General features: G+C 33.5%; 1 protein-coding gene across 1 annotated transcript in view; it reads left to right on the top strand.

The window, feature by feature from the left end:
- Nucleotides 1-277: 277 nt before the first annotated feature.
- LOC110031838 (histone-lysine N-methyltransferase EZ3-like) overlaps nucleotides 278-15,893 on the top strand; it is a 57,719-nt gene continuing 42,103 nt past the window's right edge. The window contains 5 exon segments of the mRNA XM_020735252.1: nucleotides 278-390; nucleotides 494-580; nucleotides 663-723; nucleotides 726-840; nucleotides 1,487-1,648. Coding sequence (XP_020590911.1) covers nucleotides 343-390; nucleotides 494-580; nucleotides 663-723; nucleotides 726-840; nucleotides 1,487-1,648 — 473 coding nt within the window. The 5' untranslated portion in view covers nucleotides 278-342.

Raw genomic sequence — 15,893 nt, 5'->3', positions numbered from 1 at the left:
TAGTTAAAAAAATTACATTAGTGTTCAATGAGATTTTTGACTCCATTTGTAATGAGTAGATGCATATATTATTTTTTTGATATATTTTCCTTAGTAAATAACTATTATGCATATTTCTTTTAACTTTTACTATTGTAATATTTGAAATAAATTTCAAAATTGAATATCTCCAAATTTATGAAAATTGAATGCTTGATATTGATAAATTTTATTCAAATTAAATTTAAATTGGATGTGACTTTGCAAGGAAAAGGGAAAATTGAAATTTCGCCATAGGTGAAAAAGGGCACGGGCTCCTCTATCTCATAGAGAACTTGGGAGTCCCTCCCTTCAGCTGCACCCATGGTTACCTCCTCCAGAACAAGCGATTCTTCTTCGAGCCGATCCAAGGTGCAAATTTGAATCTCTCTTCATAATTCTATACCAGATGAACGATACTCGTTTTAAACCTTTCTCAATCTCTCCCACTTTTCTTTTTTATTCTCACGGACAGCAGGAGAAAGAATACGTTGCCAGCATCTCATGGAAGCTTTCCCATCTTAAGAAGCAAGTTCAAGCTTCGCGATTAATTGCAGTTCGAGTAATCTCTCCTTTCTTATCTTTTTTGGACAAATTCCCTGAACCCTCGGAATTGAGTGTGACTTTATTCTGAAAAATAATAGGAAAAGATACTGAAGAATAGGAAGAATCTGGAGGTATACACTTCCCATCTCTTCGAATTGGCTAAGGAGAAGCAAGAGATGCCGGTGCCCTTGGAGTCCGAGAATTCGTGGTTCGCCTCAACAAGCTTCCCTTTGTAGAGAAGATACCGCCCTATACTACTTGGATTTTCCTGACTAGGTTAGCTTTCGCTGGTTTTTTTATCTCGATCCTGGATGTCTAAATTTTAGCATCATATCATAAATTTTCCCTGGGAATCAGTTACTATTGTAGGTTATGTACTTTTTTGGTTTATTTTTGTCTTTTATCTTTGCAAATCTTGCAGCATAATTTTAATTTATTTGCGAGTTACATCTTCATAACTTTTTCAACTGTAAAGTGAGATCTTGAATTACGTTTTTAATGAGAGCAGACTTTACATACCTCACAATCAGTTTTTTTTTTATTGTATTTTATTTTGTTCATCAGTATTGTTACAATGCATTTCTACTATCCTATATCATGAAAAAGGATTTTATCAGGATATTATCACACATTTTGTATCAGAATGGGAAGATACCAGATAGATAAATAAAGCTAGAAACTAAATATTCAAAGTATAGGACATCTTAATAGCAACAGAAACACCACCAATGACTAGTTTTGAGCGTTTGCCTATTTTTAATTTTGTTTTAATGTCTTCTACTTTTAAGCATCTGATTTCTATCGTTGATTATTTATTTCCATCCAAACATATTGGGATATCTTGATATAAATGTTTCTTCTGTCACTCATATTTATATATTTTGGCTATTTGTCTGGTAAATGTTTGGCTGACACAACACAGGAACCAAAGAATGGCAGAGGATCAGAGTGTTCTTGGAAGGAGGCAGATATATTATGATCCCTATGGGAACGAGACACTCATATGTAGTGATAGCGAAGAAGAGATTGTGGAACCAGATGATGAGAAACATGACTTCTCTGAAGGGGAAGACCACATTCTTTGGTGAGCTTTGCTTGTAGTACGCACACATCTTTTTGGAGTTAACCTCTGCTAGAAAAACCAAACGTTGTTTCAATATTTCATTTATTACATCATGCTCCATTTTAGTTGAACTGTTCTTCTTTCACGATTATTTGCAATGGAGGGTTGGCTAGGCTAGAAGTTTCCCTCATACATCTAATGTTTTAGTTACAAAGTCATTTAACTTTTGCATTAAAAAATGTTAAGAAAAGAGGGCATGTTATTAAGCAACTGTTGTATGAGGTTGGCCTGTGTAATTACCTCTGCTTTATTATTTTAGGCATGCAGTGCTTGATCATCAAGCTGACAGGAGAATTACCATGTAGTAAAACTTATTTTGATCTTCATCCTAAGTAAAGAAACACGTTTTTGGTTTTCTAGATATTTTTATATTATTCTATCATAGAAGAACATCTTGAAAGCTTCATTGACATGTACGATGGGATCTTCCGGCCCCTCAATACCCAGTCTCAAAATTTGTGCCAGACCACTCAAAAAATATGAATGAGAGTGTTTTCTTCAGTTACTGGTCAAATTTTCTGAAGAAATATTAGATTGTAGATAAGACACAACCCAGGAACTTCATCTCATTTTATGAGAATTTTAAGATTTGGTGTTCGAGTTTCGTAAGGCGCAAGCCCTTATGTTTAATCACCCTTATTGATAACCAAAAAACATTTTCGAATAACTAAGTACCCTAGCATGTCAGAAGTCTTGACTATTGACATGACGATGACAAGTGTAGTCCTACTTGATCATTAGGTGGTTAGTGCTGCCTTTGTAAGTAACTGTGTGTTGCTTTATCCTAAGACACCTACACAATCTAAGGAATTTATAAGCTTTGGGATTTTATCTGTCAGTTCTTAGCAACTAGCTAGGGGTACTTAGTAATCTAATCCAAACTTATAGACTAGACTATTCTAGGAGAGTGTATGAACCTGTGTTTTATTTATGTGTTAACTAAAGGTTTACGGTTGATATATCTTACTGTAGTTTTAGTTATTTAAGTTGACGGATTTTAATTTGTTTTCTTAGGGTTTGATATTTTAATTCTGATTTGGTTAGGTTCCCTAATTTGTCGGTCAATAAAAGAATTAGTTGTTCTAAAATTTCTTTGTTTTCTAATCTTTATTGATGTTTTGCATTTGATTTTTCTATCAAAGTCCGACGTCAGGTTTTGGTTTACTATTCTTTGTTGAATTCTTGTTATCTTACATTTTCTAGAAAATCCGAGGTTTATGTGCATATTAAAGATATTCACGTATATGCCACTTAATTATCATATACTTCCGTATTTAACATCTAAATTTTATTTATTTTTCTTTATTTATATGCTTACTTTTTAATATTTCATATTAAAGTATTCAATTATCATCCAAAAAAATATTTGAGATTTAATTTCTAACCACAAAACATTGTTTATATAATTTAAAATTTAATTTTTCTCATCCGAAAATAAAAACATTTAAAATTTAGATTTTCATGAAAAATATTTATTTGAAATAATATTTTAGATTTTAATTTTCATATCAAGATATTAAAATTTAACTTTAGTTGTTCACATGCATGTAAAGTGGTTTTTATAAAAATATGTTTATCACACAATGCTATTTGAAATTAAAGTTTGAATATTATGCTTATAAATAAATTATATGGTATGTATTAAGTGTTAAATATGCTAATCTATAAAAATTTACATGAAATGTTTTTGAGCTTATATGAATATTTAGATTTGCATTTTTATGTGTTCAGTATATCAATTACATGTTTTGAATGTAAACCTGCACATTTAAATGCCAAACATGTAAACATATAAAAATTGCATGACTTCTACATATACTTATATTTACTTACTAAGCAATTGAATTGCATGAAAATTATATGAAGGTGTGAAAATTGTAAGGTTATAAAAATTTGCATGATAATATATGTGAAAATTTTAAGACTATGGAAATTTGTATGAGAATTACTTAAAAATTTTAAGTTTATGAAAATTGACCTTGAAAATTATAAGTTTAAATGATTATCATGAAACTTACTTGAAAATTTGTAAAGCTCAAGTGATTTGGAAATTGTAAATTTAAATTATTTGAAAATTTAATTGATTTGAAAGTTTACGTTTTAAATGAATGAAAATTTTGCAAGTTAAAGCTTTAAGTGATTTAAAAAAATTTAAGTGTTTTGCAAGTTGAAAGCTTAAGTGGCAAAAAGATTTGAAAATTATAAGTTTTAAGTGGTAAGTTGAAAATCAAGTGGCTCAAAAATTAAAAAATGTAAGTTATAAATAGTTTGAAAATTGATTGACTTAAAAAAAATGGTAAGTTTCTTGTTATTTGAAAATTGTAAGTTTTTAAAGAATTTGAAAATTGTAAGCTTTAAAGGATTTGAAAATTATTTGAATTTGAGTAATTTTTGAACTTATATATAAAATAATTTAAAATTTGAGTCTACTTAACCTTAATTTTTAAGAAAATGGTTTTTGAAATTTGATTATTTTTAAGGTTACCTCGAGATTTTGAGCATATTTAAATTTACACAATTTACATAAAAATAGTTTTGGAACATTTGAGCACATTTAACTTTACATAACTTACATAAAAAAATAGTTTTGGAATTTTTGAGCATATTTAAATTTATCTAACTTATGCTTTGAAATTAACACAACTTAATATGAGCTTGCAAATTAACATAACCTAACACATAAACATGCAAATCATCATAACTTATCAGCTAAGCATGCAAATCATAACCTACACACAAGCATGCAAATTAACAGATTTTAACACATAAGCATGCAAATCATAACTTACACGATAAGCATACAAATTAACATATCTTAACACATAAATATATAAATTATAACTTACACACAGATGCATGTATAAGATACACACATAAGCATGCAAATTAACATATCTTAACACATAAGCATACAAATTAACATATCCTACAGCATGCAAATTAACATATCTTAAGATACACACATAAGCATGCAAATTAACATATCTTAACACATAAGCATACAAATTAACATATCCTACATATAAATATACAAATTAACATAACTTCCACGTGTGCTACGTTAACTTAGAAGATGAAAAGTACACACATGTTTTATAAACATGGAAACATATAAACTATGTTACACATTAACTTGGAACCTGTAAAGTAAACAGGATATATAAACATGAAGACATGCAAACTGTGTTACGCATTAGGTTGGAATTTGAGCATGGAGACATGTAAGTTACTTAAGCATGCAAGTATATAATACTCAAAAACATATAAACACATACATAGACGTAGGAGTATGTAAACTACCTAAGCATGCAAGTATATAACACATGAAAGCATATAAACGTACACTTAAACATGATTATTATTTAAACTATCTAAGCATGCAAATATATATCGCATGAAAACATGTAAACGTACACACAAACATGGAGATTATACAAACTACCTAAGCTTGCAAGTATATGACACATGAAAACATATAAACATTAGTACATTACACATAAACACGGTGATTATGTAAACTATATAAACATAAATATGAAAACAATGTGGCATGTGTGTGAATTTTTTTTTTGACATGCAAATTCATGGATATCAAATGATTAACATGCTTGATATAAAAAATTAAATGAAAGGAGATGAGTATATACCTTGCTTGCATGAAACAACCCAGAAGGTGAATGGGAGGGTTTCATCCAAGGGAAATGAAAGGGAAAGGAGTGGTAGTCTTCTATGTTGGATGGAGAAGTATGGGAAGACTCGGTTTTATGGAAAAATGGAGAAGAGGGAGAGTGGCTAATGGTTTGGATTGAGAGGAGAATGGTTATGGAGAGAGGTTCTCGGTTTGGATGATGAGGGAGAGGGAAAAGAGGATCTTTTTATGCATTTTTTTGAACTCGGAGTCGTCAGCTTGTTTATTATCGCCATTTGATTCTCTCTTCTAAAACTTTTTTTTGACCATCAAAATGATTCAAAGAAGAATATAAATTAGAAAAGGAGAAAATACGATGAAACTAGACATATAAATTAAAAATAAAGTAGAGAACTTTTATGAGATAATGTTCGTGTGATAGACCAAGAGTGTATGACCAAAACAAAATCTGTCGAATCACCTTGAAAACATATTCATGAGGAAAACCCTATAATTGCAACCCACATAATGAGAGAACCAAAATTATATTTTGTTAGTGGTCAAGAGTAACTCTTAAAGAACGTCTCTTTGATTAATTACATCTTGGGGGATATATAAGAATACTCTAATTAAAGAAGCTTTGCTTACATTTTTTTGATAACTAGTAAATGGTTATATCAAGGAATTTATCATCTATAATAGGAATATCCCAATGCTTTTAAAGCTATACTAGGCCATATGGTAGATGGTGAATCATCATATCCACTATGGGCGGCAGCCTATCGATAAATAAGACATACAAAATAAATGCAACGATGTGGCAAAGGAATAGATTAGGCTTTAAGGGGTTATACCAATAAATATATCAAGAATACTAAGTTGGTAGAGATAGCCAGGTCAAGATTCCATGGATCCTTCATTCCAAGCTATTAAGACTATGTTTACCTAGTCATGGAGGTAGTTTACCTAACCCAACTGAAGATCTCTGGTCAGCGACCCATGGGTTGCATCGTCAAAAAAATTTCGGTAGCCCTGAAGTCAAGAGAAGGAAACTTCTAATTTCCTATGACCCTATTTAGGTAGAATTCATATAAGGACTTATTTCTGCCAAGAAAGTGACAAAATACCTCTGGAGTGAATTAGAAAAGAATGGTTCGACTACAAAGCCAAATAATTGCACAATAGATTTACACCATGTCTGGGTCGAGTGAGCCTCTAACATTTTAGCTGTTCTAGACAACCATTTAAGCGTAGAAATTTTATGCTTGACCACTCAGTTTGGAGAAGCACGAGTACTCTCGGAAGATACAAATATGATACAATTATCTATATAAGGATTCTTAAATGTGAAGACCCTATTATTATGACTTGAGATATATTCATGAAATGCAAAGCCGTTTTAAAACCAGACTAAAGACCATGCAAGAAAGTAAAAACGAGAAGTAAAGTGCTCATTTCAAAATCATATAAATTTTAATTCTAAATTTTATTTAGCTCAATATTTTATTTTTAGGATTTTATACAAAGAAGTATTTATATTCTTAAAGAGCCTAAATTTTATATACGATGAGCCCAAACTAATTATAATCATAAGGAGAGAATATCAACACTTATGGCAAAAAGCAAAAATAAACATGCCAATAAAATAAATAACAAAGTTTTGGTGCTGCTGGGTCGACAATATATCTAAGAAAGATAAACTTGCAGGCATGCTCCGCATATATATACCTGATCCTATTGTTTATATGATAATATCAACTCGGAATTAAGGTACGAGTCACAAATATGCAGCTCCTGATACTTGTAACACGCTTATGAAAATCTCGCGCCTTAAAACCGATTCGTTTACCTTATTTTTGATACAGGCTCAATCTAAGGACCTTCAAATGAAATACATGTAAAAGTAAAAAAAAAATGTTAGCAAGGGTTATTTACATGCAACACATAACAAATCATGTCCTGCTGGAGGAGAGCTAAACAACGCCTGAAAGAAATATATTAGCTTTAAATCAGGATGCTCCTCCAAATTGGACATGACTCCGTGAAAAAGATCACACTCAACATACTAGCGGACATATTTCACATTTAGTAAACATGTAAAATGCACGACTACATGCAAATCATCAACAATAGCCAAACATGAAAATTTTAACTGCACCCTACCCATTCTAAGAAACATCTAAAACAAGGTGTCCTAAAACATACATCTGTGTGTGCAAATGTGTGGCTAAGGCTTGTGTATGACTTTGAAGGAGTCATCGACACTGACCCCCTCCTCAAGGTTCAATAATTCTAATACATGCCACTAAAATAATGATTTTAAGTAAAAAAAAAAAAAAAAAACATTTCAAAAATTGACCTCATATATGCTCTAAATTATGGATGATTTAGTTTCATATTAATAATAATATATATTTTAATTGTTTTTAAAATAATTCCTAAAGAAAGTAAAGTCTATGTGGGACATGTTAGACCTCTTGGAACCTTAGCACAATCATACATGTGTTAATAGTAATGTGATAATTCACATTTTTCACTAAGACATACTTGTAGGTAATGCTCATTAAGGCATTACGACTAATATCGGGTCACACATCTAACAGATGGTTTGCCATCAGACAGACTAGGTAATGGTTATGTAAAAATACAAAGTGATTTAGCATACCACGGTTGCTCAAGCGAGGTGCGAGCAAACATGGGTGAAATTCAAAATGGTTTGAGATGATGTGAATGCTCTATCGAACACTATCAAACACCAAACAATGGTTTGGGCATAAGTGCAATGTTAGGTGGGCATTTATACCAAAATCATGTGTATAAACACATACGACTTGCCTGCTCAATATTGTCGTACGAGGTAAGCAACCACACATGAGATGCAAGCAAATGTTTATGCATTGCACATTCACACTAAGTAACGTGAATGTACATACATAGAAAAAGTACCGTGACAGGGTCATATGCTAGGTAGCATGACTCACTGAATGATATATGAGATGGACTATAATGCTAGATGAGCTAACCATCTCAACATATGTTAGGCAAACATTCATCATGTGCATATGACAAACATATGCTCATGACAAAGAAGCTTCAATGTGTAAATGCTATTGTGTATGATGCAACAATCATATGATTTGCATCCAAGCAACATAATTCACATGCAATGGATTTCACTTTTGGCTGCACTAAGCATAGCATCTAGAGAGAGATTATACCTTACCCAAGTGATAACCAAAAATGCTTGTTCTTATGACATGCATACATAAACTAATATAAAAAAATGTAAATACTTAAATATATCAAAGTGTTGTGTGAAATGACACAACACTTTGCTAGCACAAAACTAGCCCTTGAACATTCCAAAAGAGATGCAACTTTTTCATACATGGCCAAAATCTCAAAGAGGCAAGCAACATGCAAAAAAAAAAAAAAAAGGATTTTTATACCTGAATTTAACATGATAAGCATTCGTCCAAATGCATTTTTCATTCATGATGAATTTTAAAGTAATAAGCACAACATTAAATATAATTTCACATGCATTTTGATGTCAAATCAAAGCAATGAGAAAATATATATTGTTCATGCAATATTTTAAAAATGCTATGTGCTATATTTCACACATCATATGCACATGAAAATTTAAATGAACACATCAAAATGAACCTAATTTCGCTTTATTGCAAATGAAACTTTTTCCTAAGCAATCCCACATAGGTTCTAGGTTCAAAGATGGAGAGGTGTAGACAGTAAAATGCCCTCCTCCGTTTGCTTGGCAAGGAGTGAAGATTTCTCATGAAGAGAAATCTTCATGATCTTTGGAACGAAGTTCAAAAGGATTTCTTCGTTCTCTAAATATATCGGTTTCAAATGTCCATCCAAGTGAGGCCGCTAAAATCAAATGACAATGTTAGTACAACACTGTCTTAAAAAAAGTTTAAGGCTAGGGTTTTGGGAGAAAACTCATGGATCTTAGGAAAACAAGAGAAAAAGCCACCTAACCTAGAGGTTTTATCTAACACCAACTTATCCCATAACTCTAACATCAACCTAAAGGGGTTTTCTAAGAAAAAGAAGGAAACCAAGTTTTTAGAGAAATCTAACCACCGTGAGTTTGTCGAAGCATTATCTTGTACAATATTTTCTTGTGCAAGGAGGAGGATGGCTCTCCTCCTTCAAAGAAGCTCCAACAAGCTCTCTTACTCTCACCTCAAGGAAATATGAAGTGGAAGAAGAAGAAGATGATGAGGAGAAAGAGGAGAAAGATGAGAGAAAAAAGGAAGAAAATAAAGAAGGGGAGGAGTAAGATGAGAACGAAGCTTTTTTTCTTCTCCTTTTCTCTTCCAGAAGCTCTCTAAAACTTCTCTCTAAGCTCTCTCTAAATTTTTCTCCTGTCCTCCTTTCATTTCAGTCCCCCTCAAGTTCAAATGGTCGAAAATTCAAAGAAGAACTGAGCCAAAATGCTTTTCTATGTTCAACCCATCCTTTTGCATATGTGGAAAGTCCACAAGGATGTATGTGATTGACAACTTTTTTTTGGTGGGGGCTAAAGAACTTTCCATGGTACCATTTTCTTTCCATAGAAAAAATACAAGAGATTTTTCATAAATAAATAGACCAAATGACCCCAAAAACTGAAATTAGGTAGAAGTTGGCGTCGTCTAACCCTTGTAGACCCCAATTTTTGTGAGAAATATCCGGGGAAGGGTTTTATGTATATCGTGGATCATTGAAGGTTATTTTTGAATGAAATATGAATCTTCAAATATTAAAATAGACATGAAACACGTGACGTATCAAAAATTAATGTCAACCAAGGGTAACCACTTTCTTTCGGGCACGGCTGCGCCAAGTCAAACCTTGTTTCGTGCTCGTAGTGTCCGCTGAAGTGTTTTATGTATCCCTTGAATTATGGGAGGCTACATATGAATGGAATATGGTCCCATATCATTCAATAGAACTCTCCATATGTGTAATATCAATAATTGATGCCAACTAAGGTCAACCACTTCCGGGCACTTCCTAAGCAGAAGAGTCTCAGTGGATGTCTTAAGCTTCGGGAAACTACATATGAATAAAATATGGTCTCGTAGCATTCTAGTAGACATTTCACACTTTTGACATAAAAAAATGATGCTAACAGGCTCACAATTTGGAGAAGTAGAAGAGAGTAAGAGGGAGAGAGCGGCTCGGTTTTGGGGTTAGAAGAGAGAAAGAAGGAGATAGTTCTCAGTTTTGGGGGTAGAACAGAGAAAAGAGATAGTTCTCGGTTTTGGGGGTAGAAGCGAGCAAGTGGGAGAGAGGGGCTCGATTTTGGCGGTAGAAGAAAGCAAGGGGGAGAGAGTTCTCAGTTTTGGGGTAGAAGAGAGCAAGAGAGAGAGGTGCTCGATTTTAGATGGAGGAGAAGAGTGTTGGCTCGGTTAGGCCGAGAAGAGAGGAATGAATAGGTAGGAGTGTAGTGGGTTCGACCAAGAGAAGTGGGGAATTCAAAAGTTGTGGGGGAAGTGGATGTTATAGGAGATGTTGTGAAGGAAGTGGGTTAATTTGAAATGTTATGAAGGAAGTGGAGGTAATGTAAAGGAAATGATGGGGTGGTTTCGGTTAGAGGAGTGGAGGGAGAGGAGAGGTGGCATGAGGCTTAGTGGGGGGAGATTTGACCATGTGATGAAATGAAGGAGAGAATCAGGTGGGTTCGACCCATGTGCGAAATGAGCGTGTGAACTTGGCTTGACTCACATGGGAGAGAAGTCAACTTTGACTCACATGAGAAGTAGAAAGGAAGGGAAAGAAAGAGGGCAAGAGAAAGAGAAAAGTGAAAGAGAGAGATAAAATGAAAGAGGGAAAAAAAGAAAATGTTTGAATTTTAATAGAAAATGTTTGAATTTTAATATGAAGGAAATTTAGATGCATTACATTTAATCTTGTGCACTCATATATCTAATATATTAAAAAAATATTTTTCATGCATGAAGAAAGGTGGCTCATATGTAATTTATTTAGATAATTAAATATTTGAGTGTATGATAATTAGGTAATAAATATGTAAATTTTTCTTAAAGACTTGGTCATTTAATTGATTCAAATTAATATTTTCATTTAAATTTCTCTTAGTTTAAGTTTGATTTTGATTCTATATTCAATTTTAAATTTAATTTTAATATTATTATTATTATTATTATTATTATTATTATTATTATTATTATTATTATTATTATTATGATCATCCAAATTATTGTGATTCTAATGCTCCCTCCACATGAAGTCCAATTTGAACACAAGTAGACTAATTTGAAAGATTTCGACGTTCTAGATTTACTCGCAAAATTCATTTTGCGAAATGATGCTCTGATGAAAAAATTTAAAATTTCATATATGAAAACTTGAATTGCAAAATTTCACATAAAAATGATGTTTGGTCGCTGTCAAGTTTGTTACTTGCCTTTTCATCCATAATAATGATCATGATGTAGCTTACAAAATAAAATTTCAAGCATTATGATGATTTCTGGAGAAAATGATAACTTAGGGGTCTACTTGAACTAAGATGAATTTTGGGTTCAAATTTAGGTTTTCAACTTAAGTCGATTGAATTAGTTTTTCATTTTAATTAGTTAATTTTGTTTGAAGTGAAAATTATATTTCTATTTAATTTCAGTTAATTTCAATCTTTAGCTTAAGTGAAGCCCAAGTCTCAATTGACTTGAGCTTAATCTAGCCACTTAATCGCACTAGGAAGAGGCCCTAGGTTTAGATGAAATTGGATGAGTTAAGAGAGAGTTGACCAAAAATGAGGTCAACAGTACCATTCAGGAAAATTGCGGACTCATTTGAAAAATTTTTAGAAAGTTCAAGAGATTTAAAATACCTATCCTAGGAGTTGCGAGTACCTGTCCTGAAATTAAATACCATTCAAGAAAAATAAAGTATCTATTCAGGGAAATGCTTGTGTGATTTTTTCTTTCTACAGGTACATTAAAGGCCTTTAACGGCTCTTAAGACCATGGGTTAAACACTTTATTTTTTCTTTCTGGCTGTAGTGTCTCACAACACTGACCAATGAGTATTTTATGAAAAGTGGAAAGACGGACATTCTTTCGTGCCCCCGTAGTCGAGGTTGATCTTGGGAAGCTGCCAAATTTTTAGGTGACTTGGACGTACAAATAACTTAAAATTTTTAGATTTTTTGAACTTTAAAAAAATTAAAAAAATATGAATCATTTGAATTTTAAAATTTTTTAAATTTGGGCTTTGAAATTTTGGCTGTTAGAGCTTAAAATTAATTTGAATTTTGGCTTTTAAAATTCAAATTTTGGCTCTTAGGGGATAAAAAAATTTAAATTAGGGGATTTTAAAATTAGAAGCTATAGAATCTACAATTTTAACTTGCAAGCAGCCAAATAAGGATCGTTTGAAGAAGTCAATATGATTTTGTGCATGCCTGTAATATAAAATTAACACATAAGCTTTCAAAACTCTAAAGGATTTCATGAGATATAAGTCAATATCCAGTATAGGGGCGACATCTTGAGATTCATACAATTGTATTGCGATCTTTTCAAGTGATCATGCAAGCATTTTTTAATCTATGTGCCTCCATTTTAATGGGATAAAAGAATAATCAGTAAAATTTCAATGATTTTCAATCTCGCTTTAATATTTTAAGTCATATTCCCAATTTTAATGCACGTCATTAAGATATGTTCGAGCATTTTCAGAAAATATGCAATTAAAATACCTAGATATGCTAAATGCCACTATAAAATTGCATAAATATCATATAACTGCATCAGAGTGATATGTCAAGTATAACGTGCATGCATATGAGCAATGAATATTTCATATGATTAAGAGAGATTTAGATGACTTGAAATGTGTGCTCGGTTTCAAAAGCATCCGCTCGCATGTGCTCCAATCCATAAATTAAAATTTTAATACGCGATCACAAAATGCTACGTGGGCTAATTTAAAATCAAGTTTAAAAAACTCGCATGGACTCCAGTTGAAGTTGTAAATGCTCTGATGAATAACTTAAGAATGTCACTTAGGTTTGAATAAAGTTATCTTTCTGATTAATCTCATTTCTTTTAAAATAAAGCAATTGTGCCTCTCTGTCTAAAGGACAGGGTTGTAAGTCACACCTGTCTAGTTTGATCATCCTCCGTTTAAAGATAGAATTGATGCGTGTATTTATATATATATATATATATTATATTGAAAGACCGAAAAAGGCTAATATATAAAATAGAAAAAAAAAGATACAGATACAATGTGTGGGAAGGTCCAAGCATGACACCTTGTCCACACAAAAAATCACGAAAAGTTTCAAAACTAGAAAAAACAAAAAATACATTAGATACTAAAATAAAAAGCCTAACAGTGCCGAAATATATAGTATCAGGTGGCTAGAGAGCGGCCCAATTTAGTCTTGCCTCTGCCTCTAGTTTTAGGGAGGAGCAAACTAATAAGTTGATGATTGCCATTGCCAGTAGTAACCAATGTATCATCCAATATGTTCCCGAGTTGGAGTTGATCTCCATTCTTCTTCTTCCTCCTGGAATAGACCTGCCATTCCTCATCCTAAGAATCAGTCTGATGGGTGGTAGAGCTGAAACAGAAGGAATACCAACCGTAGTGCCCACAATAGGTTTTAGTATATGTTAAGTATGAGTTGCCTCTACATCAGATACTTCCGGAAGAAGTGGAGCTACGAGGCTCTCCTGATTATCAGTCTGAACACTATCATTTGTAGGTAATAGTCCATCAATATTGTTTTCTATGGGGTTTGAAGTTGTCAGCATCACATCACTCACAGTAACAGTAACGACAGGGGCAATAGAATCAGACACCAAAATCTGTCCTGTGGTAGTTTTCTTTTCAGGTGGTACAGATATATCCTTAGAACCATCCTTATTCACTGGATCTTTAGATTTCAAATTAGGGTGAAGCTTATGACATTTATCAAGAGTATGCCCAAACATCTTACAATGAGAACAATAAGAGGGTCTATGCTCCATAACGATTTTGTTTGCCAATATCCATTATACATTGTGCCCAACCAGACTTCAGTAATATCAGACAAAGTAATATCTTTTTCCACAAGTATTATGACCACAGAAGGTCTGGTAAGGTTGAAAGTCGGTAGATCTAGCTTCAAAGGGTCCCAAGTATGACACCAATAGAGTAGAGAACTTGATGTTGCAAAAAAAATGCAGCTTGAAACCAGGTAGACTAAACCATACCGGTACAGTAGGAGGTTCAAAATTAGGAGACCACTTGAGTAGCTTCATTGGTTTACCAATAATGTTAAGATATTTTTTGGATAAAATACGAATGTAGTCTTCAGGCACGATTAACTGAATGAAAATATGTCTCCCATCCATGAGCCTCACTTTCCACTTTCTTGCTAATTTGAGGCCATCAAAACTTTTCCTGATAACTTCCATAGCTGGGTGTCCCCACTGAAATTTCTCAATAAGAGCAAATTTGAATTTGTCAGTCAATGTTGAAATTTCTGACTCAGAGAAAATAGTGCTGCCTTCCCACTCTTCCTGCTTGCATTCTTAATAAAGGGGCAGTCACCTGTACCATTACGATTCTCCTTATAACTTGAGGGGAAAACAACCGCCGTTTCCTCCTGAGGATTACCCACAATGTGGGCAAAAGAGGTTTTACCGAGCTTAACCGAAGGAGGAAACTCCATCACAGCAAAGAAAAACCCTGCAAGTCGGGTTGAGAGCAAAAAAAAACGAGCCAGGGCGAAGCTACGCAGAAGAAGAATCGCAGATGTCGAAACCGCAATGACAATCTCAGCAAACCACAGCTAGACGAGGTAGAAGACACGAACCACAGAAATGGCGCGGAAGAAACGACGAAACCGCAGAAGCTCGAAGACGCCGCAGTTTTGTCGTTGGGCGCGAAGCAGCGTGAAGGAGGAGACGACGACGAAGCCGAAGCCTTGTGTCGTTGGGCGCGAAGGAGGAGACGACGACGAAACTGAAGCCTTGCGTCGCTGGGCGTGAAGGATGAGACGGCGATCGCAGAGGAGATTGACGAGCACGAGCGAGCGTCATTGGAGGCTGTTTTTACGACAATTCATCACCGAAGGTTTCGTCTATATATATATATATTTAAAAAAAGCCCGAGGGTAAATATATTAAAGAGAAAATTTTACAGATAGGTTGTATGAGTGATGTTAAAATAGACACCCAACCCACACGATACAACACACACACAAAAGAAAAGTAAAAACCAGAAAATAGATGGTACATATAAGATTAATCGGGACGACCCAATTTAGTTCTGCCTCTGCTTCTAGTATTCGGAAGGGAACCAACTAATAAATTGGTTAGGTGCGTACCATTGGCCAAAGTAACTAACTAAAGTATCATCCGTTGGATTCCTTAGTTCAAGTAGATCTTCATTCTTTCTTCCTCCTGGAAGTGTAGACCTGTCATTCCTCATCCGAGGATTGTTGCTCATTTGGATGAGGTGGTAGTGTTGCAGTAGAAAAATTGACAACAGTTGTACCCACAAGAGGTTCAAGTGTGTGTGAGGTATGAGCGTGTGTGTGTGTGT

This window comes from Phalaenopsis equestris, unplaced genomic scaffold (assembly GCF_001263595.1).
Source record: "Phalaenopsis equestris unplaced genomic scaffold, ASM126359v1 Scaffold000851, whole genome shotgun sequence".
NCBI lineage: Eukaryota > Viridiplantae > Streptophyta > Magnoliopsida > Asparagales > Orchidaceae > Phalaenopsis > Phalaenopsis equestris.
The sequence above is the reverse complement of the archived record's forward strand: the minus strand, read 5'-3'. Positions and strand labels throughout refer to the sequence as shown.